Source organism: Glycine max, chromosome 13, assembly GCF_000004515.6.
Source record: "Glycine max cultivar Williams 82 chromosome 13, Glycine_max_v4.0, whole genome shotgun sequence".
Classification (NCBI taxonomy): domain Eukaryota; kingdom Viridiplantae; phylum Streptophyta; class Magnoliopsida; order Fabales; family Fabaceae; genus Glycine; species Glycine max.
This window is the reverse complement of record NC_038249.2, coordinates 33,732,968-33,754,074: the sequence shown is the minus strand read 5'-3', so window position 1 is coordinate 33,754,074 and position 21,107 is coordinate 33,732,968. Positions and strand designations below refer to the sequence as shown.

Sequence of the window (21,107 nt, the reverse complement as noted above, 5' to 3'; positions counted from 1 at the left end):
ACTATTGTCTCCATGCCATATCCAAATGGCTCTAATTCATGTGAATTCTGAGGCCATAGAATGTATATATCTAGCATTCTACGTACAAACTTTCATATTGGTTCATTCACATTCAAGAAAGAAGAAAATTAAAAATTCCTTTAGAGTGTGTTTGGATCAGAGATTTAGGAATTCTAGAAAATTTTAAATTTTAGAAATTTCAATTACTTTCAATTGTCAAAATTTCTTGTTTGAATAAAGAATTCTTTGTTATCTTTATTTTTCCCAAATTATCCCTCTATCCCTTGGAGTGTCCTCTTCACCACCAGTCCACTCCACTGCCCCGTCATTGGACTTGAGAAACCTACAAACCAGATCACTCTCACACCCTCCACGTCTTAGCCTTGCCAAACCTCCACGTAACAAGCAACAGTAACAATCGATGACAATGACGACCGCATTTCTATAGAGACATTACTGAACAACTGTGTTGCCGTAGAGACAGTATCCCACGGCAGCATCAAATAGATATGAGAACTCACTGTCATTGCTTGATCGACAACGAAGACTGCATTGCTACAGCAACCACGACGATGTTGATTAGATCTGAGAAGTCAACACTATCGAATAGATCTACCGTGGTAATGGAGGAGAGGCCAAGAGCTAGGATCTATGAGAGCAAGTGGACAATGTGACATTTTGAGCATGTGAGAGTGAGTGCAAACAACGCGACTCCTCCGACTCCGAGAGCGAACAAGCTTCCGCCTCTCTGAAAGCCACTAGGAATTTTAGAATTCCTTCATCTTTGAAAGAAATTAAAATTCCCAATTTATAGTTAAAAACAAATTCCATTTTAAAATGCCAAAATTTTAAATTTCTTCTAATGGAGCATTCAAACAGATTATTTAGGGAGAGAATTTTAAATCCTCTAGATAATTAGTTTCCCGTCCAAACACACTGTTACAGAAATAACATTTGACAGGCCAATAATAGACATTACCCAACATATTGTTTTCCTCAGAGAATAGCTACAACAAAAGGACGATCCAAATACTATGGGGTAATATACTGTATTAACATATCTTTCCATAACGACAAAAGCACAACAACCCCAAGAAGAGGCACGTACCCCTTTTGTAATTTGTCATTCTATTACTGCAGAAATGACTTCAGTGGGTCATTAGGGTCAATATCAGCAATAAGTGGGAGATCAACTGGTATAGATTCTAGATTCAAGCCTTCTTCTCTCAGCTTTGTAATTACTTCCTCAAAAACAACTTGATTGCCGCTTTGCGTGAGATGCAAACCATCACTGGATTTAAGTAACCAAAATCATAAATTCATATCAAAACCAAATATATAATCACAACACACTCTTCGATTCATAATTGTATAAAGCAAGAAATTAAAGGCAATTGCATATAGAGAAATGAGTGCAGGCACTAATTAATTATCCATATTATACAACTAAATTCTAGGAAAAACCAAATCACATTGTTTGTACCATCATAAAGTAACTAAATTTTTAGTTCAGTGGTCTTTAAATTTTTTATCAAACCATACCCATCAAAGAATGATATTCTTCCATGCAAACTCTACCAAATTGGCAATTATGGCATAACTGAAGCATACACATAGCAGGAACACAGTAGATGTAAAGTTGAAAAACCAATTCAGCAATGAAAACCTCGATACTCTCGTAAAATTGTGGTACGATGTAACAACAATTCGAAACACATTCAGTTATATTACAGGACAAAGCCATCATGTTTGTCAGCATTTTAAATTTAAGTGGTAACTATTGTCAATATAGGTGCAAGAGTATATAAAAAGATGCAAAAGTATATATGATGCAAGCTTGAAAATATATAAAGCTAAAAGTTTTGTGAGACCATAGATAATCTTTATTCCAATCAGGGTACTGTTGCATTTTGGTCCAGAGATCAACCACAGGGATTCCACATTCCCCAGCCACACCAATGCATGCTCTAGCATACTCACCGGCAGCTTCATTTGTCCTTTCAGGAAGACCCTGTGGATTTTCTACATACGGATATCTGCAAAAGATTTATAGAAATTTACCCAATCGATCGAGTTTAACCTCTATTGTATTGTATCTCTATTTAAATCATATAAGCGGAGAAAATCTAATAAAAGCAGTGACAACATGAGGCACAAAGGGCCAATAAAACAGTACCTACAACGTGCATCCTCATCTATTGGAGGAGGAGTTATGAGGAGAACAAGAGTTGTGGGCCATCGCTTCTGCATTTCAAAGGAAAACTTGCAATATTTAATTTTATCATTTATACAAGAGGGTTAGAATAGAAACAAATATATTGATTTGATTTGATTTTAAAAAAAAAATCCTCCACTGCAAGGAGGCATTTCTTTCAAGGTTTTAAGAAAGATTTCCAAGAATGTGCACTTAGGAATATCATACTGCCAGGTACAGGTTTTGTAAAAACATTCACAGAAATTGACTGATTCTCAGGAATATAAAGTAACAAGCACTGCTTTCAATGCTGTGCATGTGCATGTTTGCCAGAACATTTGTAATATAGATTTTTAGTAAAATTAATTTTACAAAATTGATTTTAAAATAAATAATTTATTGTTTGAATGTTTTTATCTTGATCGAAAACTTAACTTAATGTAAATTTTTCAATCCAATACAAAAACTACTTTTATTACTTCTCCTCAAACCAAGGTTTTAAGGAAAAACTAATTTTCTGTTAAAAGTTTCTTTTTTACTTTATAGTAACAAATATATGTATCTTTACTAAAATCAGATCATACTTTCGACCATATAACCAAACACACTTCATTTTTCCAATGTTGAAAGGTAGAGGCTGATTCTAATCTACCTGGTCCAGAAAAAGGCTATATACTCCTTCTATTTCTATATATAACATCCAATCAAGATTAAAAAATATGGTTAATTTACTTGATAACAATAAATTTATCTTAAATTTATAATTTTTATTGTAAAAAACTATCATTGTCATTAATACTTCTCTCTCTTCTATTAGATTGACAATACATTTTCCTTTTTCTTTTAAAAGGAATACTTCTAGTAAAAAATAATTAATGCAAATAATACTTTTAATTTGATTTTATAAAAAATAACAAATATTATTTTAAATTTAAATCTTATAAATAATAAAGGGAGTATTATATTGAAAAGAAAAATGTTTTTGGGACATCCTTAACTTGAGAGAGAAAAAAAAGAAATAAATAATTGATTTGATTGATAATGTAATATGATAAGAAAAAAAAATATTAATTGAGTGTTTGAAATTTTTGGATGTAAATATATAATCAATCATATCGAAAGAATGAGGGAAGGCTTTTTTTGTTTTGGTGTAATATGGAGCTAGCTAGGGTCTTGCTTTTTATAAAAACTTTTATCCCAAGAGCAAATAATGGATAAAATGGAAGTGCATTGGAGTCAGACAAATACAGAAAATGTAATACTGTAACAGAGATCTTCCATAGCTATTTGCTCGATCCAGTAAAACCCAGAAGTTATATAGTAGCGTTTCATACAAAATAAATGCACGACGTCCAACGTTGGTCTCGTGAACAAAGAGATAACTTGCTATTGAGATTTGCCATACACAAGATGGTTGAATGTCTGGCTCATCTAAACGACAAAGAAACTAGATATTTTTTTTCCTAAAAAAGAACTCAGATATATTTATGGCAAACTGGAAATCAACTGTGTGACTAAAAACACTAATTATATATTTTATTAGATTAGGACCGAGTTTTTTAACAATTTAAATTTTCTTTTATATTCTTCTTGAATAAAATTATTACGGATACATGCCTTATACTTTTAATTTTTCTTAAATATTTTATTTTTAATAAATTTATGTACTTCTTACACTTTACGTGAATTTATAAACATTTTTATGATACATTTATAACTTATATTTAGTTCCTACAAAAGAGAAAGTGCATATAAAGTAAAAATAAATAAATAAAGGTATACCCCTTATAAACTTATTCAATTTCAATGCAAGGGCAATCCATCCTTAGTTTATTACTTTACACATCTTATCATATTAGGAATTAAATTCTTATTACTTGTACTCCATAACAAACTAGCTAGTAGCTTCTACTTTTCTCTACAACATCCTTTCAAACTTTTGCCGATGAATATAGTCCATACATTCATTATACATATGTATCTTCCCATTAAACTAAAATACATATATAATACAAGTACGCATTCATTAGACCCGTGGGCCTCAGCAAGGAGCAATACCCGTCCTCCTGGAATGCGGGGGCAGATGATGCCTTTAGTCTGTAAGAAGGAGTAATTATTGTATGTTCTAACTAATTCTTGTTCATAGTTTTAATCAATTTTCATATATAATATAAAATAGACAATTAACATTCCTGTAACATGGAAAGATGATGTCTTAGTCCTTAAGGAGAGGCACCAATTCTTTCTTTGAGTCCTAAATGTGGGTCTTCCCATATCACGCTAACATTCCTACCTAACAGCTCATGGTCGACCAAACCGAATAATATAATTGCATGGGAGCCAAAGAAAGACACGAGAAAGAAGACACAAAAGAGTTTAGGTCGTGAAAACAACGGTAGGCTCCCTCCAACTAACCCTTCCCAGTTTCCCCGAAAGAAAACCAATAAAAAGGTGCAACTTTACACAAACATCTCGTGCAAACTCCACTCCCATGGAAAAATAAAAAATAAAAACAAAGCAAAGAAGAATCAGGGTCCCTTATGACAGCGTATCTTATGGTCAAGTGGCAAACAACAACCACACTTCCCATACCCACGGCCACGCACGTGTGTTAGCTGAAACCACCTCTCACTTCTCAATTCATGAAACCCCACAACCATATTGACCAGAAAATCATCATAACACTTGACCCCACCAAATGACAAATAATTAACCCTTTCGTGACATGCAATATACGCAACCAAAGCACGCTTATCAACTCCGCAAGAGTCAAAACTCTAAACTAAAATAAACAAACCCTTTTCACGTCACTTAAAAACAGTGTCACTGTGTCAGTGACCGACCCTTTTCCGGGTTTCAACACCCTACAACTACAACTAAGGTCCATGGTTGTGATGTCAAGATTTTTCAATTATTTGTGATGGTAATTGAAATCACATTAATCATATTTTTATGTGATTTTCCGCGATCCTGATATTTAAAACCTTGACTACAACTTTTGCCTAATCATTTTAATCTAAACACTTGCTGCAAGCAACAGAGACTAATTTACCTTGAAGAAGGAAACAATGGAGTGAAGATTCTGCTTGTATTCATGGAGAGGGACGTGTTGAAAAGCAGAACACCTATCCGGAACACAAGCGTCGTTGGCCCCAAAGAAAACACTCAAAGCAATTGGCGCTGTTCCGGTTCCACCGTCACCGCCATGTGACGCAGGGAAAACCCTCTCCAACACCTTCAACGCCCACCGAGTGTTGTATCCGCTGTAACCTCTTAGCACCACATCAGCCTGAGACCAACAACCCCATTTGCCAAAAAAACGTAAACTTTACCTTAAAATTGTCGACAAAAACAAAACGAAATCACATGGAAATTAACGTGGTTGGTTAAAACTACAATACGAGGAATTAATACCGTGCGAGAGAAATGGTGGGCGAGAGAAGCACCCCATCCACCAACCGAGAAAGATTCTTCAGTGATTGAATCACCGAAGAGATAAATCTTTGGCCTTGTCATGATGGAGAAGAGTTTTTTTTTTTTTTTTTTGGCTTAGTGGAAATGGAGGGGTGGCTCTGAACTAGACTCGCTCACTGTACTCTAGAGTGTGGTTTGGTTTGGTGGGTGCAAGTGAAGAAATGAATGAATGGAGAATGCAGATTTGATTGCGTTTACTTACGCTGCTATGCTATGCTACGATGTTGATGCAATATTGGTCATTTGATAAAGCTGACAATCCTTTTTAGGTTTTGGTGGAAAAAGGCTGCAAATATTTAAATGCACCCAATTCATTGCATTGCACTAAAAAGGCATGTGCTGACAAAGACACTACCAGGGGGCGGCGAGCGACAGGGACAGATGGGGCTCCAGCACTTGCAATTTTTAATCAGCAGAACTGATTTTTTTTTTTTTTTTGAGTTACTGTTGATCCCCATTCTAATTGTTTACATTCCGGTCTTATTGTATAATATTCAATATAATTATGCTTTTATTGTATATTTTTCTTATTTTTTTAGACATAATAATAGAATCATGATTCTATTGTTATTTTTGTTTGATACCCCTTTAACATATAATTACATTTCTATTGTTATATTTTTTTCATAATGATTTTGTTGTGTCAAAGAAAACAACAAAATCATGATTCAAATATTTTTTTTCAAAAAAAATAATGGAATTTTGATTTTGATATAGACAAATCTACAATAAAATTACGATTTCATTAAATACAAAATGAAGGGAAAAAAATAACTAGGTCAGGGGCACAAATCAGAGGGGAAGGATAATGGAAGGGTTGGGAAGGGAGAGAATGAGCAAAGAGTTTTGGGGGCAGAATGGTATTTTTCCTTAGAGGTTGGGAGCCAAAAGCAATTTTAGATGAGGCCAATAGCAACATTTTTGAACAGTTTATAAAGTATGATCCATTCAAGTCTGGGACCTTTTGTAGTCCAACCCAATCCTATAAATTGATACACACTGGGCCAAGGAAACAATTGGGCCGATCAGTTAAATAATAGGGTCGTTCTTCTCCGCATTGGAAGCGGAATCACCATTCTGACCTCCTTACTCGTTACACTACTTTCCCCCCTTTTCGCCTTGCAGCAGTGATCGAGATGCTGGGAAAGACGAGGAAGGTTTCGGCGCGTGGCGAATCCGTGGCGGCGAACTACGCCTTCGGTCCCTCCGAAGATGACGTAATCATCAAGCACAGGCTTCTCACGCGCACCACCACCACCAGGGGCGACCCTCCCTTGAAGAAGCTTCAGAAGAAGTTCACCTCGTTCGTCTCCGAAGTGGACAAGGACGAAGACAACAACTACAACGAATGCGACAAGCTCGCCAGAGCCTTTCTGCAGGAGCTGACGACATTCGAGATTCCTCTTCTGAAGAGCAAGGCGATTGTGGAGGCCAACATTAGGGAGAAGGAGAATTTCAACGAGTTGAAGGAGGAAATGAATCGCCAGATCCTGCAGGCGCAGGATGACATTGAGGATCTCAAGAAGCAGCTTGAGGAGAGCAAGGTTGAGAGAAGGCACAAGGAGGAGTGCGAGGCTATTAGGAAGTTGATTGCCATGCAGCCCCCGAGGTCCGAGACTATGAAGGTTATTTCAGAGTTGGAGAACGAAATTGCCGCTTTGGACGCCGAGAACACGGCTGGTTCGAGGTTGTTGGAGCTCAGGAAGAAGCAATTTGCGCTGTTGTTACATGTGGTATGCACAATTTGCGCTGAAATTTTCTGATAGTGTAGATACTTGATTTTTTTAAATTAGGTCTACAGAATTTAACCGTTGTTATGAATGGTGTGATTATAATGAGAAGGGATTACTGAAAATTGAGCACACTAATGACACTATAGATTTGTCTTTTATTTTGATTAAGATTCAAATGACAACAATATTCGGATGAAACCACTAATGTATGTGAAAAACTACACTCACTGAAAATAAAGAGTATGTTACCAGACACAGAGTATGTTAGAAATTACAGACACAGACTATTCTTTGAGGTGGTAGGGGGACATGTATAGGTGTAGCTCGTTTAGTTTGGGTCTGATTTTTAGAATTAGAACTCATTAGGCAAGTGAATAGCCCGGATTAAAGCAGGGTGGATGGAGAAACAGAGAAATGGAGAGAAAATGAAGGAGCAAAAAGAATGGTAAAATAGATAGAGGACATCGTGTAAACAGAAAAATAAACGAAGCTGTGGGGTAAGATAATATGCCCTTGAGCTCACATCTAAGACATGTTTGCAAAAGGTTTTAAGTGGGAAAGGTTGGCCTGACACTAATTTTGGATCAGTAGTGACTGGATTTGGAATGGATGGCTGGGGAAAGACAAATGAGTTACTTGTGGAAACGGACAGCTGGCAACATGGAGTGGAGAAGTAAAAATTGAGGAAGATTTGTCTAAGAGGGAGGTGAGGGTCTAAGTGAGGGCAGACAATCATTATGCAGTAAATTTAAGGAGAGCGGCTTTGGGTGGCAGTATTCCCTGGTGCCTGGGGAAACCATTGTGTCTCTGTTTCGGTTATACCTTACTGTTTTCTACAGTTTTCTGCATTTGTATTTGAATAAACCAGAGGACTGCCTCTGCATTTGAAGGAGCTAGTCCCCTAATATTATTAGTTTATTTTAACATAAGTCTAAGTTTTGACACGCCTGAAGACTAAAATATGTCTTAAACTTACAAAGTCAAAGAGAAACAAGAGGATGCAAGGTATTTGAAAGGGATAGTTGAAGCTTATAAAACAGTGTTTCAGCCTTCAGGGTTATTTGATTGGGGCATTCAACAATTACATTGATGATTAGGGTGACAATTGTCTAATTATATAAATACATTAGCTGGTCTGGGCCCGAACAAGTTGTAAATTGTAATTTTTTAATTTATCATGTAACATGTGTGGATAATGAAATCATTCTGCAATATTTTCTATTTGAAGAGGACTTCAGTGTGAATGTCTTTTAATTCCCCTGGGTATTAAATCGGGACCATGTGTTTTTCTACAAAAATGACCCGTATTCAGCATTTTGAAAGAGTTCCAATCTCTCATTCTCATCCTTGATACATTTCAGTTATTGCCTGTTGCCTTGTTTTTATTTATTGAATTGTAGAATGAAAGATTTATATCTCTGTTATGCTTACCTGTGTTGGCAGTGCAAACTGAAACACTTGAATTTAATGAGTTTATAGTGTTTCAGTGAGGCTCTTTGGTTCAAGAATTTCTCAATAAGTTTTGTATTTTCTATTTGTCTATTTTTTCCCATGTCACGTGAACTTTGTTCTTCAGTATGTTGTGTTTCATAGCCTATATCTTATGAACTGTAACCATCATGATTTCCAAAATTGGGACAGGTGATATATCTTGTTTAATATCTGTTAATTGAGATAAGACTATTCTTAGTGATATTGTCTGTTGTCCTTGTCGCCAATGTTTAACTGTTGATGTTAATATTTATTCCACTTCCTCTCCTTCCTGCAGGTGGATGAGTTGCAGAACACAATAGAGGAAGAGCAGAAGAGCCTAGTCGAGGAGATGAGAATGGCAACCGAGGAGCTTAAGAATGGGATGGAGGACACAAATGGGGGGGCGGAAGCAATGGCAATTGACTAGTAACTAGATTGAATATCAGTCTTCCTGTTGTAACATTTCTATCGTGTTTTTTTTTTCCTACAGTGATTAGGAACCATATGTAAATGAAACATCAGTATTATGCTAGTGCTTAGACCTTAGTAAAACTAATGCTTTTTTCCTATAAAAAAAAAAGGGAACTACTAAATGCACTTCGATTGGATTTTTCTACCAATTTTGTCTAGCCAATCCTTCAATATAGTTGTGTTTTGTCCACTTCATATTTTCTTTTTTATTGTATTAGTGTAGCACTATCTAAACCATACAAACTGGGGTATGACGATTTTTAGAAACAAGAGTATAATTATAGTAGGTACTACTAATGAAATGTTGAATTTGTATTTGTATGCTTATTAGACAAATGTTAGGAATATACTCTTTGTGCAGGCTGGAGTTTGTTAAAAAATACAATTGTTTTTGGATTTTACTGTACTTATTAAAAAGTTTTCCTTTTGAATTTGTAATTTTAAATTAATTTTAATCAACAATAAAGAATGTATTCAATAGAGTTTATTTGAAAGAGTATTGTTAACGTTTTTCAAGTAATTATACATGATATACTACAACTTCAGTGACATTACATTTATTATGGTTGTAATTTTTATTCCATTAAAATTAATTTTATAGTAAAGATATTTTTATATGGAAGTTGTTATTAGGGATGAAAATGAGTCGAGTCGTTTGTTAAGTGCCTTTGGCTCGGGTCTATTTAAGGTTTGGTTGGACTTGACTTATTTATTATGAAGGTCGAGTTTAAGTTTTTTTAAAAACTTTTTTAGATAAAAATGCTAAAGCCAAACAATAAAAAAAGTTTGTTAAGCTTAACAAAGTGGCTTGTTTAAGTAGTAATAATAATAATAATAATAATAATAATAATACTTTTAAAGAAAAGAATGCTTTGTAGAAACATTTTTAAATAATTTAAATATTTTTATTTGGTTATATTAGTATAAATCATCTTTAATCTATATATTTTTTAATATTATGCTCTCTTTTTTCATTTTCTTTTGATATACTTTGTGTTTTAACAACTTGAATTCAATATGATTTTGTTTATCAATTATTTTTGAATTTGTACATTACTTATATGAAATTTTATAAGTTTTTTTTAATTAGTATTTCACTAGGTTTTAAAATAAATAATTGATAAAAACGTCTTTAAACGACCTTTTAAACAGGTTCGTAAGCTAAACTAGACTTTTACTTTTATGTGGATCGAACCAAACCTTAAAATTTTTATTCCATTAAAATTAATTTTACAATAAAGGTAACTTTTTCATATAGAAGTTGCTATTGCCTACTAAGTTTTAATAAAAAAAATATTATTGCCTTTGTTATCAAATCGAACCTGAATAGTCTCCAATTTTAAAAAACCTCCAAAGAATCTTCGCTTGAAATATTTCGTTTTGTGAAAAAAAATGTTAAAAGTAAATATGATATAAAAAATTTCAATCATTAGATTAATTAGCTTACTGATATTCCTAAATTTGATTTTTTTATATTAAATGCTATGGCTCCACATTTTTTTTATATCTCCCATTGTATCGTCGACACTCTGACCCGTGACCCGGTTTACTTAACTTGGCTCCGGCGATGTCAATGAGAAGATGAAAAATGCAATATTCCGACCTTTCTTCTCGTCGCGTGGCTTCTGCACTTCGCTCATCTCACACCATCAACCATTTCCGCAAAACCATGACTTCATTCCTCCCTCTACTTCGTTTTCCAATGCTCTGCAGCTTTACATTAATTCCGAGACTCCTTCCCACGGCCAAAAGATCCATTCCAGCATTCTGAAATCTGGGTTTGTTCCAAACACAAATATTTCCATCAAACTACTTATATTGTACCTCAAATGTAATTGCTTGAGGTATGCACGCCAGGTGTTTGATGATTTGCGGGACAGAACTTTGTCTGCTTATAATTATATGATTAGTGGCTATCTCAAACAAGACCAAGTTGAAGAGTCTCTTGGTTTAGTTCATAGGCTTTTAGTGTCTGGTGAGAAGCCTGATGGCTTTACTTTTTCAATGATTTTAAAGGCGTCTACTTCTGGGTGTAATGTTGCGCTGCTTGGTGATCTGGGTAGAATGGTGCATACCCAGATCCTTAAATCTGATATTGAGAGAGATGAAGTTCTTTGTACTGCACTGATTGACTCTTATGTTAAGAATGGGAGGGTTGCTTACGCGAGGACTGTGTTTGATGTGATGTCGGAGAAGAATGTGGTATGTTCAACATCCCTCATCTCCGGTTACATGAATCAAGGGTCTATTGAAGATGCTGAATGTATATTTCTGAAAACGATGGACAAGGATGTGGTGGCATTTAATGCGATGATAGAAGGCTACAGCAAGACATCTGAATATGCCATGAGATCTCTTGAAGTTTACATTGACATGCAAAGGTTGAACTTTAGGCCAAATGTTTCTACATTTGCCAGCGTAATTGGTGCTTGCTCCATGCTTGCGGCATTTGAAATTGGGCAACAAGTACAAAGTCAGCTTATGAAGACTCCATTTTATGCCGACATAAAACTGGGAAGTGCCCTTATAGACATGTATGCCAAATGTGGAAGAGTTGTGGATGCTCGAAGAGTTTTTGACTGCATGCTTAAGAAGAATGTTTTTTCATGGACATCTATGATTGATGGATATGGGAAGAATGGGTTTCCTGATGAAGCACTTCAGCTATTTGGAAAGATCCAAACAGAATATGGCATTGTGCCCAATTATGTGACATTCCTTAGTGCTCTTTCAGCTTGTGCACATGCTGGACTTGTAGATAAGGGTTGGGAGATCTTTCAGAGCATGGAGAATGAATACTTGGTAAAGCCAGGAATGGAGCATTATGCTTGCATGGTTGATCTGTTAGGTCGAGCAGGGATGCTGAATCAGGCTTGGGAGTTTGTCATGAGGATGCCTGAGAGACCGAATTTGGATGTGTGGGCTGCTTTACTTAGTTCTTGCAGACTCCATGGTAATTTAGAGATGGCAAAATTAGCTGCAAATGAGCTTTTTAAGCTGAATGCTACTGGAAGACCGGGGGCATATGTTGCACTATCTAATACTTTGGCAGCTGCTGGGAAATGGGAAAGTGTAACTGAGCTTAGAGAAATAATGAAGGAGAGAGGAATATCCAAGGACACTGGCCGAAGTTGGGTTGGAGCTGATAGTGTCTTTTAGTTTTTATAAAAGGTGCAAAGATGCACGACAACATTTTTTTTAAATGAGATGATCCCTCTAGATTGCTTCTTGTGCTTCTAACAATAATGTAAAGTATTTATTGAAATATGAAACAATGTTTGATGAAGTGGAGATACAATGGTGGCTTTAAGAGGAAGTTGCAGAAAGTATGGTTCAAGGAGGTTAATCACAACTGATCAAATAGAAGAAAACACAAAATGCAGTTACTGACTATTTTGAGCAAGGCTGAAGTCAAGTCCGGCTGCTGCAAACTATATAAATTATTATATATGTGTATGCATATAACCACAATCTCAATCATTAAATTTTTCAATCAATATTTGTAACTCTTCGTTTTACTCTTTATAGTGAAATTTAGAGGAAATTAATCTGTTCATCAAATTCATATGGCAGACGGGCGAATTAGTTTTCTTTTGTCTTGAATAATGGTTCTTACCTAAAAAGCAAAAGGCAAATTGTTGTGCCATACAGTAGTAGTTAGAGGGATACACACAGAGGGAAGAGATTTCTGATATGAACCTTAGCGTATCGCCATGACAATTTCTTTTAGTATAAGGGGGTTTAGAATTTCTAACACATTGATATTGGATAAAATGTACGGGGTATTCACTAAAACATGTAATAGCCATTCCCTCGGGATTCTTCAGCTTAACTAGTAGTATCAAATTTGAATTTTAGATATATAATTATATTAAATATTTAGGGGGAGAATTTTTCTGCCTACAATAGTCTTACCTGATTCGAGTAAATTGTTTCTCATGAAGAATAATTTTCGTTTGTTAAAAAAAATTCTATCTTAATCTAGCAATAATGACCCACGCTATAGAAATAAAAAATGTAATTTGAAGTCAGTTAAAAACATGCTCTAGTACAAATTAAGCATGCGGTCCCAAAGTGATAATTAAGCAGTGAAGCTTGGGAGACACGAACTTAAAAGAAGTAGGGTTTGGATCCTATTATCCATTATCCTAATAATCCAGCCCCATCTTTGAACGAAAATGGATTAGTTGCCCATTTCACACATTCACATATTCAACAAATCCAAGTTATTAGTCAAGGATTTGAACCAATAGCAAATCTATCTAGATTAATCTTTGAACCCCCACCCTTGTCACTAAAAAAAAGAGTTGATTGGCGGTATGGCATATGAATAAGAACGTTTTTTTATCTAAAAAGTACCTCTGCTTTAAAATGACTAACGAATTGTATAGTATAGTATATAGTATATTTTTCAAATAATTTATCTATTTTTAATTTATATCTTAAAATATTTATAAAAAAAAATTATAATTGTGCATCGTGATAGTTTTATTTATAATGACTATACCTGGTTTATGTAGTATTGATGACTTGTAATTATTTTAAGAATTCGCTGAATCCAATTCTAGACATCGTGTCGTGTCCGTATCTTGATTTCAATCCTCAGTTGATAGCCCCCCCCAGTTGAACACATCACATTCAATGATTCAATCTTAGCATGGGCAACGCAGACTTGGCGTCACACAATTGTATTTTGCAACAGCCACGTCTAATTAATTTCCCCAAAAATAAAATAAAATTAAAATTAAACTTTATCTATAACGCTAAGAAAGTCGCGTAAGCAGATAATAAGGTTGGTTAATCATGTACTAAGACGTGATAAACGTGGAGTTTTGGTATTCGTAATTAAAATCAACCCTTACCCTATTCTTTTTAGCAATAGGATCAGTACTGGTGGCTAACTAGCACCTAACTACGTGTTTCTGTATGCTTGTTTTATTTTGTTTTTTCTTCTTAACCCATTTTACTAATACTTATAGTATTCTCCGTCAATGCTCTCTAGTTTATATTGTAAGTATTTGGCTTTTCCTAAGTTAAAAGCTTCAAGAGATAGTAAGCAATATCTGGAAAAGAAGATCAAATTGGCAACCATTAAATCAAACCATGTGTTGTTGCTCTGAAGACTGTGAGTGCAGGCCTCTTGGGTTTTTGTTGGGCCTGCCTTTTGCCTTCTTGTCTCTCCTCATCTCCCTTGTGGGTGTGGTTGTTTGGATAGTTGGGTAAGTCCCTCTTTTTTCTCTACTAATTCAAGTACCCTCTTAATAATTTTGGTTCTTTGATTCAAAATATTGAGCATAAGTTATGTGTGTGAATTTTCATGCCGTGGCAGGTTGCTTTTGACATGCATATGCCCATGTTGTCTTTGTGTGACCATCATAGTTGAGTTTGCTCTGGCGCTGATCAAGGCTCCGATAGTGGTTATGGAGTGGTTCATCTCCAAGATTCCATGTTAGATATTTGTATTTTTAAAGTGGTAGATGCGAATTTTGGTGGATTCTTTTGTGAATTGCCTTCTTAGTTGATTCATGTATTTGATTAAATTATGTCCAAATGAATGTAAGGAATTTTTCATTTCCCCAATGGGAAAAAAAATTATATTTCTTCTGTGTCATTGTATTTTGACAATCACGATCGATGAGATTTTAAAGTAATTACTATACAAATTAGAAGAAAATAATACATCCATTAACCTTTACAATTTTATAAATATCATACATAAATATCTTTTATACTCTGAAGTCTACTATTGTTATCGTCTGTGTGATTGTTGTGGTTTTTTTTTTTTACTTTTGTGAATGATTGGGCTAGTGTACATACTTAATATTGTTAAGTCTAGAGAATGCAAACGTTGTTATGGATAGTGTGTTTATAATGAGAAGGGGTCATATTGTGTTGTTGCAAGAATAACACTTACTGGGTGACATGCTTCTTTGAAAATAGAGTACACTGTAAAATATGTTGGTGGAAATTTAGGAGTAGTGTAGAATAGTCTTTTTTAGCCTATCAAGATTACGTGTTGTTCTTTGAGGTTGCTGGGAGACGTGCTTGTATATAGGTGTAGCCCTTTTAGTTTGGGTCTAATTATTTTTAGAGGTAGAGCTTGTCTTGAAAGTGAATAAAGTGAGTCAAAACAGAGAAGTGAAGAGAAAATGAAGGACCAACCAAAAAAGAATGCAAAAACAGAAATAGAGGACATTATGCAAACAGAAAAATAAACAAAGTGGGTGGGGTGGGGGTAAGAAGTTGATATGTCCTTGAGGTCACTGCATCAAAAATAAAAAGTAATGGAAAAAAAAAAACATAGATAAAAATAAACGTTGCAAGGAAGTTAATTTAATAATAAAAATTTTAAAGGGACAAAAATAAGATCAATCAAAAGATGAAAAATAAGAGAGAAAAAAAAGTAATACGTAAAAGGAACTAAGGAAGTGTCTGGCCAAATGAAAGGTGAAATGTTTATGCAAAATTTTCATTGGCATATACATACATGAGTTATTTAACTAAGTCAATTCAGTTAAATTATTTAATATTGTAAATTTTGATATTTTTCTTTGATTTTTACATATGAAAATAAATCTGACACAAATTTTGTGACAAATATAAGAAGTTATATTATATCTACCATAATAATTATAATTACGATAAATTATTATAAAATTATCATAATTATAAAAAAATATTACATAAAAATTAATAAGTTGATTAACATATTATATAAATTCAAAATTCATTGATTTTATTGATTAATTTAATTATCAGATATATTTGTTATATTATCTTAATTACTATAATTATATGTAATTATTTGGTTTTATTAATTAAAAAATAAATAGTAAATATGTTGTTGTTCAGGTTGAACTTAGGTTTAAACTTTAAGTAATGTCTTGAGTTTAAACGATTTTGATAGAAACAATCTAATTAAAAAGAAAAATCTACTAAAGATAAATATAAAATAACTTAACAAAGATTAGATATTAATAAAATAAATGGTAGATATTTCAAACAAAAGTTATGGCAAAAAAAATATATAATTGAAAAAAATGTATGATGATGTCATGTAATTTTGTTTAAATTTTTACTATAATAAAGATATTTTTGTTATATATAATTGGTTGATAATTAAAAATTAATTAATTAATAAAGATATTTTTGTTATACTGATCTATACATGCACATCAATTTAAATAACATATTCAAATCAAACAGCGAAAATTAAAATATTATGACCGTACCTATAACCATTGTAAATCGAATGTGAAACGACACACACACGAACCTGAAAGACAATTTTATTCTTTCATACCCTTACTCCAGATAGATAGTGCATTTTTTTAGATAGATGAGTGAGTTTAGTGATACAAAAGGAGAGCACCTCATTCTCTTTGTCGTTATTATCATAACGTGAGATAAAAGTTATCAGTGAGATGAGTTCGTGATTTGTTAGTAGAAGTGGTTACAAATATGTTGCAAAGACATGTATGTTGAATGTGAATAAAAAATATACCAGATTCGAAAATAACAAAATTTTCTAAAATAATAAAATAAAATAATAAAGGACTTGGAACATGAACGTGGACTTCCTACATAAGAAATCATTTACAACAAATTATAAGGAATGCATATGTTTTGGTTAACTATAATAAAAGCATAAATTGATGTTTTGCGGATGTTTAGGGGAAGAAAGTGCAGAATGAGATCAATTTGTGAAGAGCGATGGATTGCAATGGTTGCTTTTGTGGCAGTTTCTTCTTCAGCAAGCTTGTTGGTGGCATGCCCATACAGATCCATGTTCAGCTTCGGTGATTCACTTGCAGACACTGGCAACTTGTATCTCAGTTCCCACCCACCCACCGACCACTGCTTTTTCCCTCCCTACGGTCAAACCTTCTTTCACCATGTCTCTGGACGCTGCTCTGATGGCCGCCTCATCATCGATTTCATCGGTATCATCACTTTTTATTTTTCATTTCACTTATAAATATTGTCTGTAACGTTATCTGTTGTGTGCAGCTGAGTCACTGGGACTTCCACTGGTGAAACCGTATTTTGGTGGATGGAATGTGGAAGAGGGAGCCAATTTTGCTGTTATTGGAGCCACTGCGTTAGACTACAGTTTCTTTCAAGACAGGGGCATTTCCATTCCAACCAATTATTCTTTAACAATTCAATTGAACTGGTTCAAGGAATTGCTTACTGCTCTCTGCAATTCATCCACAAGTAACTTTCTTCATCATCATCATCATTTACATTTACCGAAACTGAACTTTTCTTATTTTATTTCAAATTACTATTTGTTTTGGTGTTCCTCACTTTTGATAATGAAACGTTACATTCGGGTAATGCGAATCCCTGTCATTATTCTGAATATACCATTCGTAATCGTAGCATAACAGCAGCGTCTTTTGGAAAGATAATTGCTTAATGCTTACCAATTATTTGGACTGTGCTGTGCACCAAGGAGAAGACGACTTTTTTTTATCTTTTTATTTTTTCGCTTTATTATTTTATTACCGGACTAATAAAAAACTCTTCCACGTGATTTTAAAATTTTTCAGCGTGCTCTCAACTACTTCTGTTTTTTTTATAAAAAAATTTGACATTAGCATGATTAAGCCCTTTGATTATCAATGAGATTAATCCTCTCTCATAATTTAGTCACATTTAAAATATTTCATCTTTTTCTAAGGATTAATCTTATAATTTAGTCACATTTTAAATATTTCATCTCTTTATTATTTTTTAATGTAGTCTTTAAAATTATTTAAAGAATATAAAATTATTAATGAAACTCATTAAATAAGAAATGAATTCACAAATTTTGATGATTTTCCATAATATTTAAGTCAATATTAAAGAAAATCATTATAAAAATTAATAAATTTATCAAATATATATTAAATTTCACATAATTTGGGCATTTGATAGTATGTTAACTAGTAATATAGGCATTTACTTTTATATTAAATAATATTTCCTCATCAAAATAAAATAGTACAATGAAATAGGAGTTAATTTTTTATTTGCATGAAATTTTATAAAAATAATTCATTTTAACTGTTAAATTGATTTTTTTTTCATATTCTACATAGTTGAGGGACCTCCTCCCCCACCTCTACCCATATAAAAATAATATGGTTCAGGACCTGTTTAAAATATATATAAAAAAAAAATCAGGAATCTTATTAAAAAATTTCAAATCTCTACAAGCCAGTATTGTCACCTTTGCAGGTTGAGAACAATGAATTTAGAACCTACAAAGTTGTAAGTAGAGGTGAGAATATTAATCTACAGAGGTTAAAATAGTGGTCCGCATTTGTTTTTAATGATTTTTTTTTCAATTGAGTCTATGAACTTATATTTATTTTCTCTAATTAAAAAATAATAAAAGTTTAGACACCTAATTTAAAAAATTGAAGAACCTAATTAAAAATTGTTAAATAGTTTAGGAAGTTGCAAATTAATTTAACTGATTTTCTAACTTTACGGGGAACTTATTAACATTTATGAAATTATGTGTGAGACGTATTTAATTAAAGAGTAAGACTCGTGTACTTTATTAATCATAATAAATTTTTACTAATTATAAAGACTTTTAAATAAAACATTATTAGTATTTTTCATAATTTTATATACTTTTGATATTCTACACAAAGACAAGCAATAATTTATAGAAAAGGCAAAACAAAGTTACAGTCTCATGCCCTAAAATTCGAATACAAAATCCAATTTGATGCAAATATGGTAATATCAAATTCTGAATATTGGTTTAATCTTGCAGATTGCCATGAAATTGTTGAGAACTCATTATTTCTTATGGGTGAAATCGGAGGAAACGATTTCAATTATCTTTTCTTTCAACAAAAGAGCATAGCAGAGATTAAATCATATGTGCCATATGTGATCAATGCAATAGCTTCAGCTATCAATGTAAGTTTTTTTTTTTTAATAAACCCTTAATTTGTTATTCTAAAATTACATGTTATCACATTAATCTTAAAAAAAATGGTCACAAATTTGTATTTCAAGCACTATGTGTCTACTATCACCGCTCTAATTCTCAATTTTATATATATGATGAGCTAATAAAATGATTATATTCTACTTTTATGGATTAATATGGTGACAAAAATCTTTTTCTTGATTATAGTAATGACAAAAAAAAATCGAGGATTTATTTGATGATTAAATTTTTTGGAGTATTAAGGTGGTAACATTTTTTTTTTACTGAAAAGGTGGTAACATATGTAATTGCGAAGGATTAAATTAGAGATTTATATATTTCTTTTTTGTTTTATAATCTCTTACTAATCTTTCTTATTTCAGCTTTAAAGCATACTCAAAGTCTTTTGTACTTTTTTTTTCTTTACAGGAATTGATTGGTCTAGGCGCTCGCACGCTCATGGTTCCTGGGAATTTACCAATAGGATGTAGTGTAATTTATTTAACGATTTATGAAACCATAGATAAAACCCAGTATGACCAATTTGGGTGTTTGAAGTGGTTAAACGAGTTTGGTGAATATTACAACCATAAACTACAAAGTGAATTAGATAAGCTTCGAGTATTTCATCCTCGTGCTAATATCATTTATGCAGATTATTACAATGCTGCATTGCCTTTATATCGTGATCCCACAAAGTTTGGTAATTCAACCTTCTCAACTTCTGTTGTAATTTAGCAGAAGTTTGTTTTCAATAATGCTTTCACAATGCATCTTCATACTTCAACACCACAATACTTAACAAATTATAACATTGAGATTTATATTTTGATTCCTGTGCAGGTTTTACTGATCTTAAAATCTGTTGTGGAATGGGAGGACCATACAATTTCAATAAATTAACAAATTGTGGCAATCCAAGCGTGATTGCTTGTGATGATCCTTCTAAGCATATTGGATGGGATGGTGTTCATTTAACTGAGGCTGCATATAGATTTATTGCCAAAGGTTTAATAAAAGGACCATATTCTCTCCCTCAATTTAGTACCCTGTGTTTCAGGAATGTAAGCTTTGGCTATTTCAATAGCTAAATTGTTTCTTCTTTTTAAATGAATTGAGAATTCAATATAGTTGCCATTATAATATGGTCCATATACATATCTTTCAAGAATATAATTATCAATTTTTACAACCATGGTCTTTAAGATTGTCCATGACAAATTGACAATGATATCAAAAGTGTTATTTATTTGTTTATCTAAAAATGCTAATTTATACTAGATTAAACTCTCATGATCTATTAGTTCTTCAATGTTGTTCATGAACTCCGTGTAAAACAAAGTGGCATCATTCAATTTCTTCTTAGCCAACATTAGTCTTGCTTCTAAAATCAAGTCATCCTAAAAGTCCATTTTCCCAAAATCTTTGTAAAAATTTAAGCAAATCTTTCATATCAAACAACGTTGCAAAGTTTCCAAAGAAAAACCAACTTTTTATCCACCACCATTCACATCAACATTGTTACTGCTATTCATTATATTATGATTATCATCATTACAAGTTTACAACCACCTAGTAACTATTGCCATGACTGTCATTCTCCATGTGTTGAAGATAGGCTGAAAAACCAAGGATCAACAAGATGAAAAAAAAATTCAACAACATACATTTGAAGATCTAAAGAACGCAAAACATTTCCTATAACTCAGGTTGTTTTCAATAAATTATCTCTTACACACATTGTTTGGAAAAGAGTGGATTATAGTGGTATTGAGAATGACCTAAGTTTTGGATGATGAGTAAGTGACTAAAAAGGTGACAG

At 33.0% G+C, this 21,107-nt stretch overlaps 5 protein-coding genes across 5 annotated transcripts; 4 read left to right on the top strand and 1 right to left on the bottom strand.

Annotated features, from left to right (window-relative positions):
* Positions 1 to 866: 866 nt before the first annotated feature.
* LOC100783724 (GDSL esterase/lipase At5g45920-like) lies at positions 867 to 5,873 on the bottom strand. The gene is made up of 5 exons (NM_001255387.2): positions 5,609 to 5,873; positions 5,247 to 5,483; positions 2,177 to 2,244; positions 1,872 to 2,036; positions 867 to 1,291 (listed from the first exon to the last, which is right to left on the bottom strand). Exons 1-5 carry the CDS (start codon positions 5,708 to 5,710, stop codon positions 1,132 to 1,134), a joined length of 732 nt encoding a protein of 243 aa, NP_001242316.2. The 5' UTR covers positions 5,711 to 5,873; the 3' UTR covers positions 867 to 1,131.
* An 818-nt stretch (positions 5,874 to 6,691) lies between these two features.
* Positions 6,692 to 9,494, top strand: LOC100783192 (THO complex subunit 7A). Its single transcript, XM_003542958.5, has 2 exons — positions 6,692 to 7,401; positions 9,170 to 9,494. The coding sequence occupies exons 1-2, from the start codon at positions 6,805 to 6,807 to the stop codon at positions 9,299 to 9,301; spliced, it is 729 nt and encodes a 242-aa protein (XP_003543006.1). The 5' UTR covers positions 6,692 to 6,804; the 3' UTR covers positions 9,302 to 9,494.
* Positions 9,495 to 10,813: 1,319 nt separating this feature from the next.
* On the top strand, positions 10,814 to 12,842 carry LOC100816489 (pentatricopeptide repeat-containing protein At1g28690, mitochondrial). The gene has a single exon (XM_003541663.5). It carries the CDS (start codon positions 10,927 to 10,929, stop codon positions 12,502 to 12,504), a length of 1,578 nt encoding a protein of 525 aa, XP_003541711.1. The 5' UTR covers positions 10,814 to 10,926; the 3' UTR covers positions 12,505 to 12,842.
* Positions 12,843 to 14,214: 1,372 nt separating this feature from the next.
* LOC100306553 (signaling peptide TAXIMIN 1) lies at positions 14,215 to 14,956 on the top strand. Its single transcript, XM_003542954.5, has 2 exons — positions 14,215 to 14,564; positions 14,675 to 14,956. The coding sequence occupies exons 1-2, from the start codon at positions 14,449 to 14,451 to the stop codon at positions 14,796 to 14,798; spliced, it is 240 nt and encodes a 79-aa protein (XP_003543002.1). The 5' UTR covers positions 14,215 to 14,448; the 3' UTR covers positions 14,799 to 14,956.
* A 1,452-nt stretch (positions 14,957 to 16,408) lies between these two features.
* Positions 16,409 to 20,573, top strand: LOC100820035 (GDSL esterase/lipase At1g28580). Its single transcript, XM_003542944.4, has 5 exons — positions 16,409 to 17,288; positions 17,356 to 17,562; positions 19,124 to 19,272; positions 19,715 to 19,988; positions 20,129 to 20,573. Exons 1-5 carry the CDS (start codon positions 17,012 to 17,014, stop codon positions 20,374 to 20,376), a joined length of 1,155 nt encoding a protein of 384 aa, XP_003542992.3. The 5' UTR covers positions 16,409 to 17,011; the 3' UTR covers positions 20,377 to 20,573.
* The last annotated feature ends 534 nt before the right edge of the window (positions 20,574 to 21,107 follow it).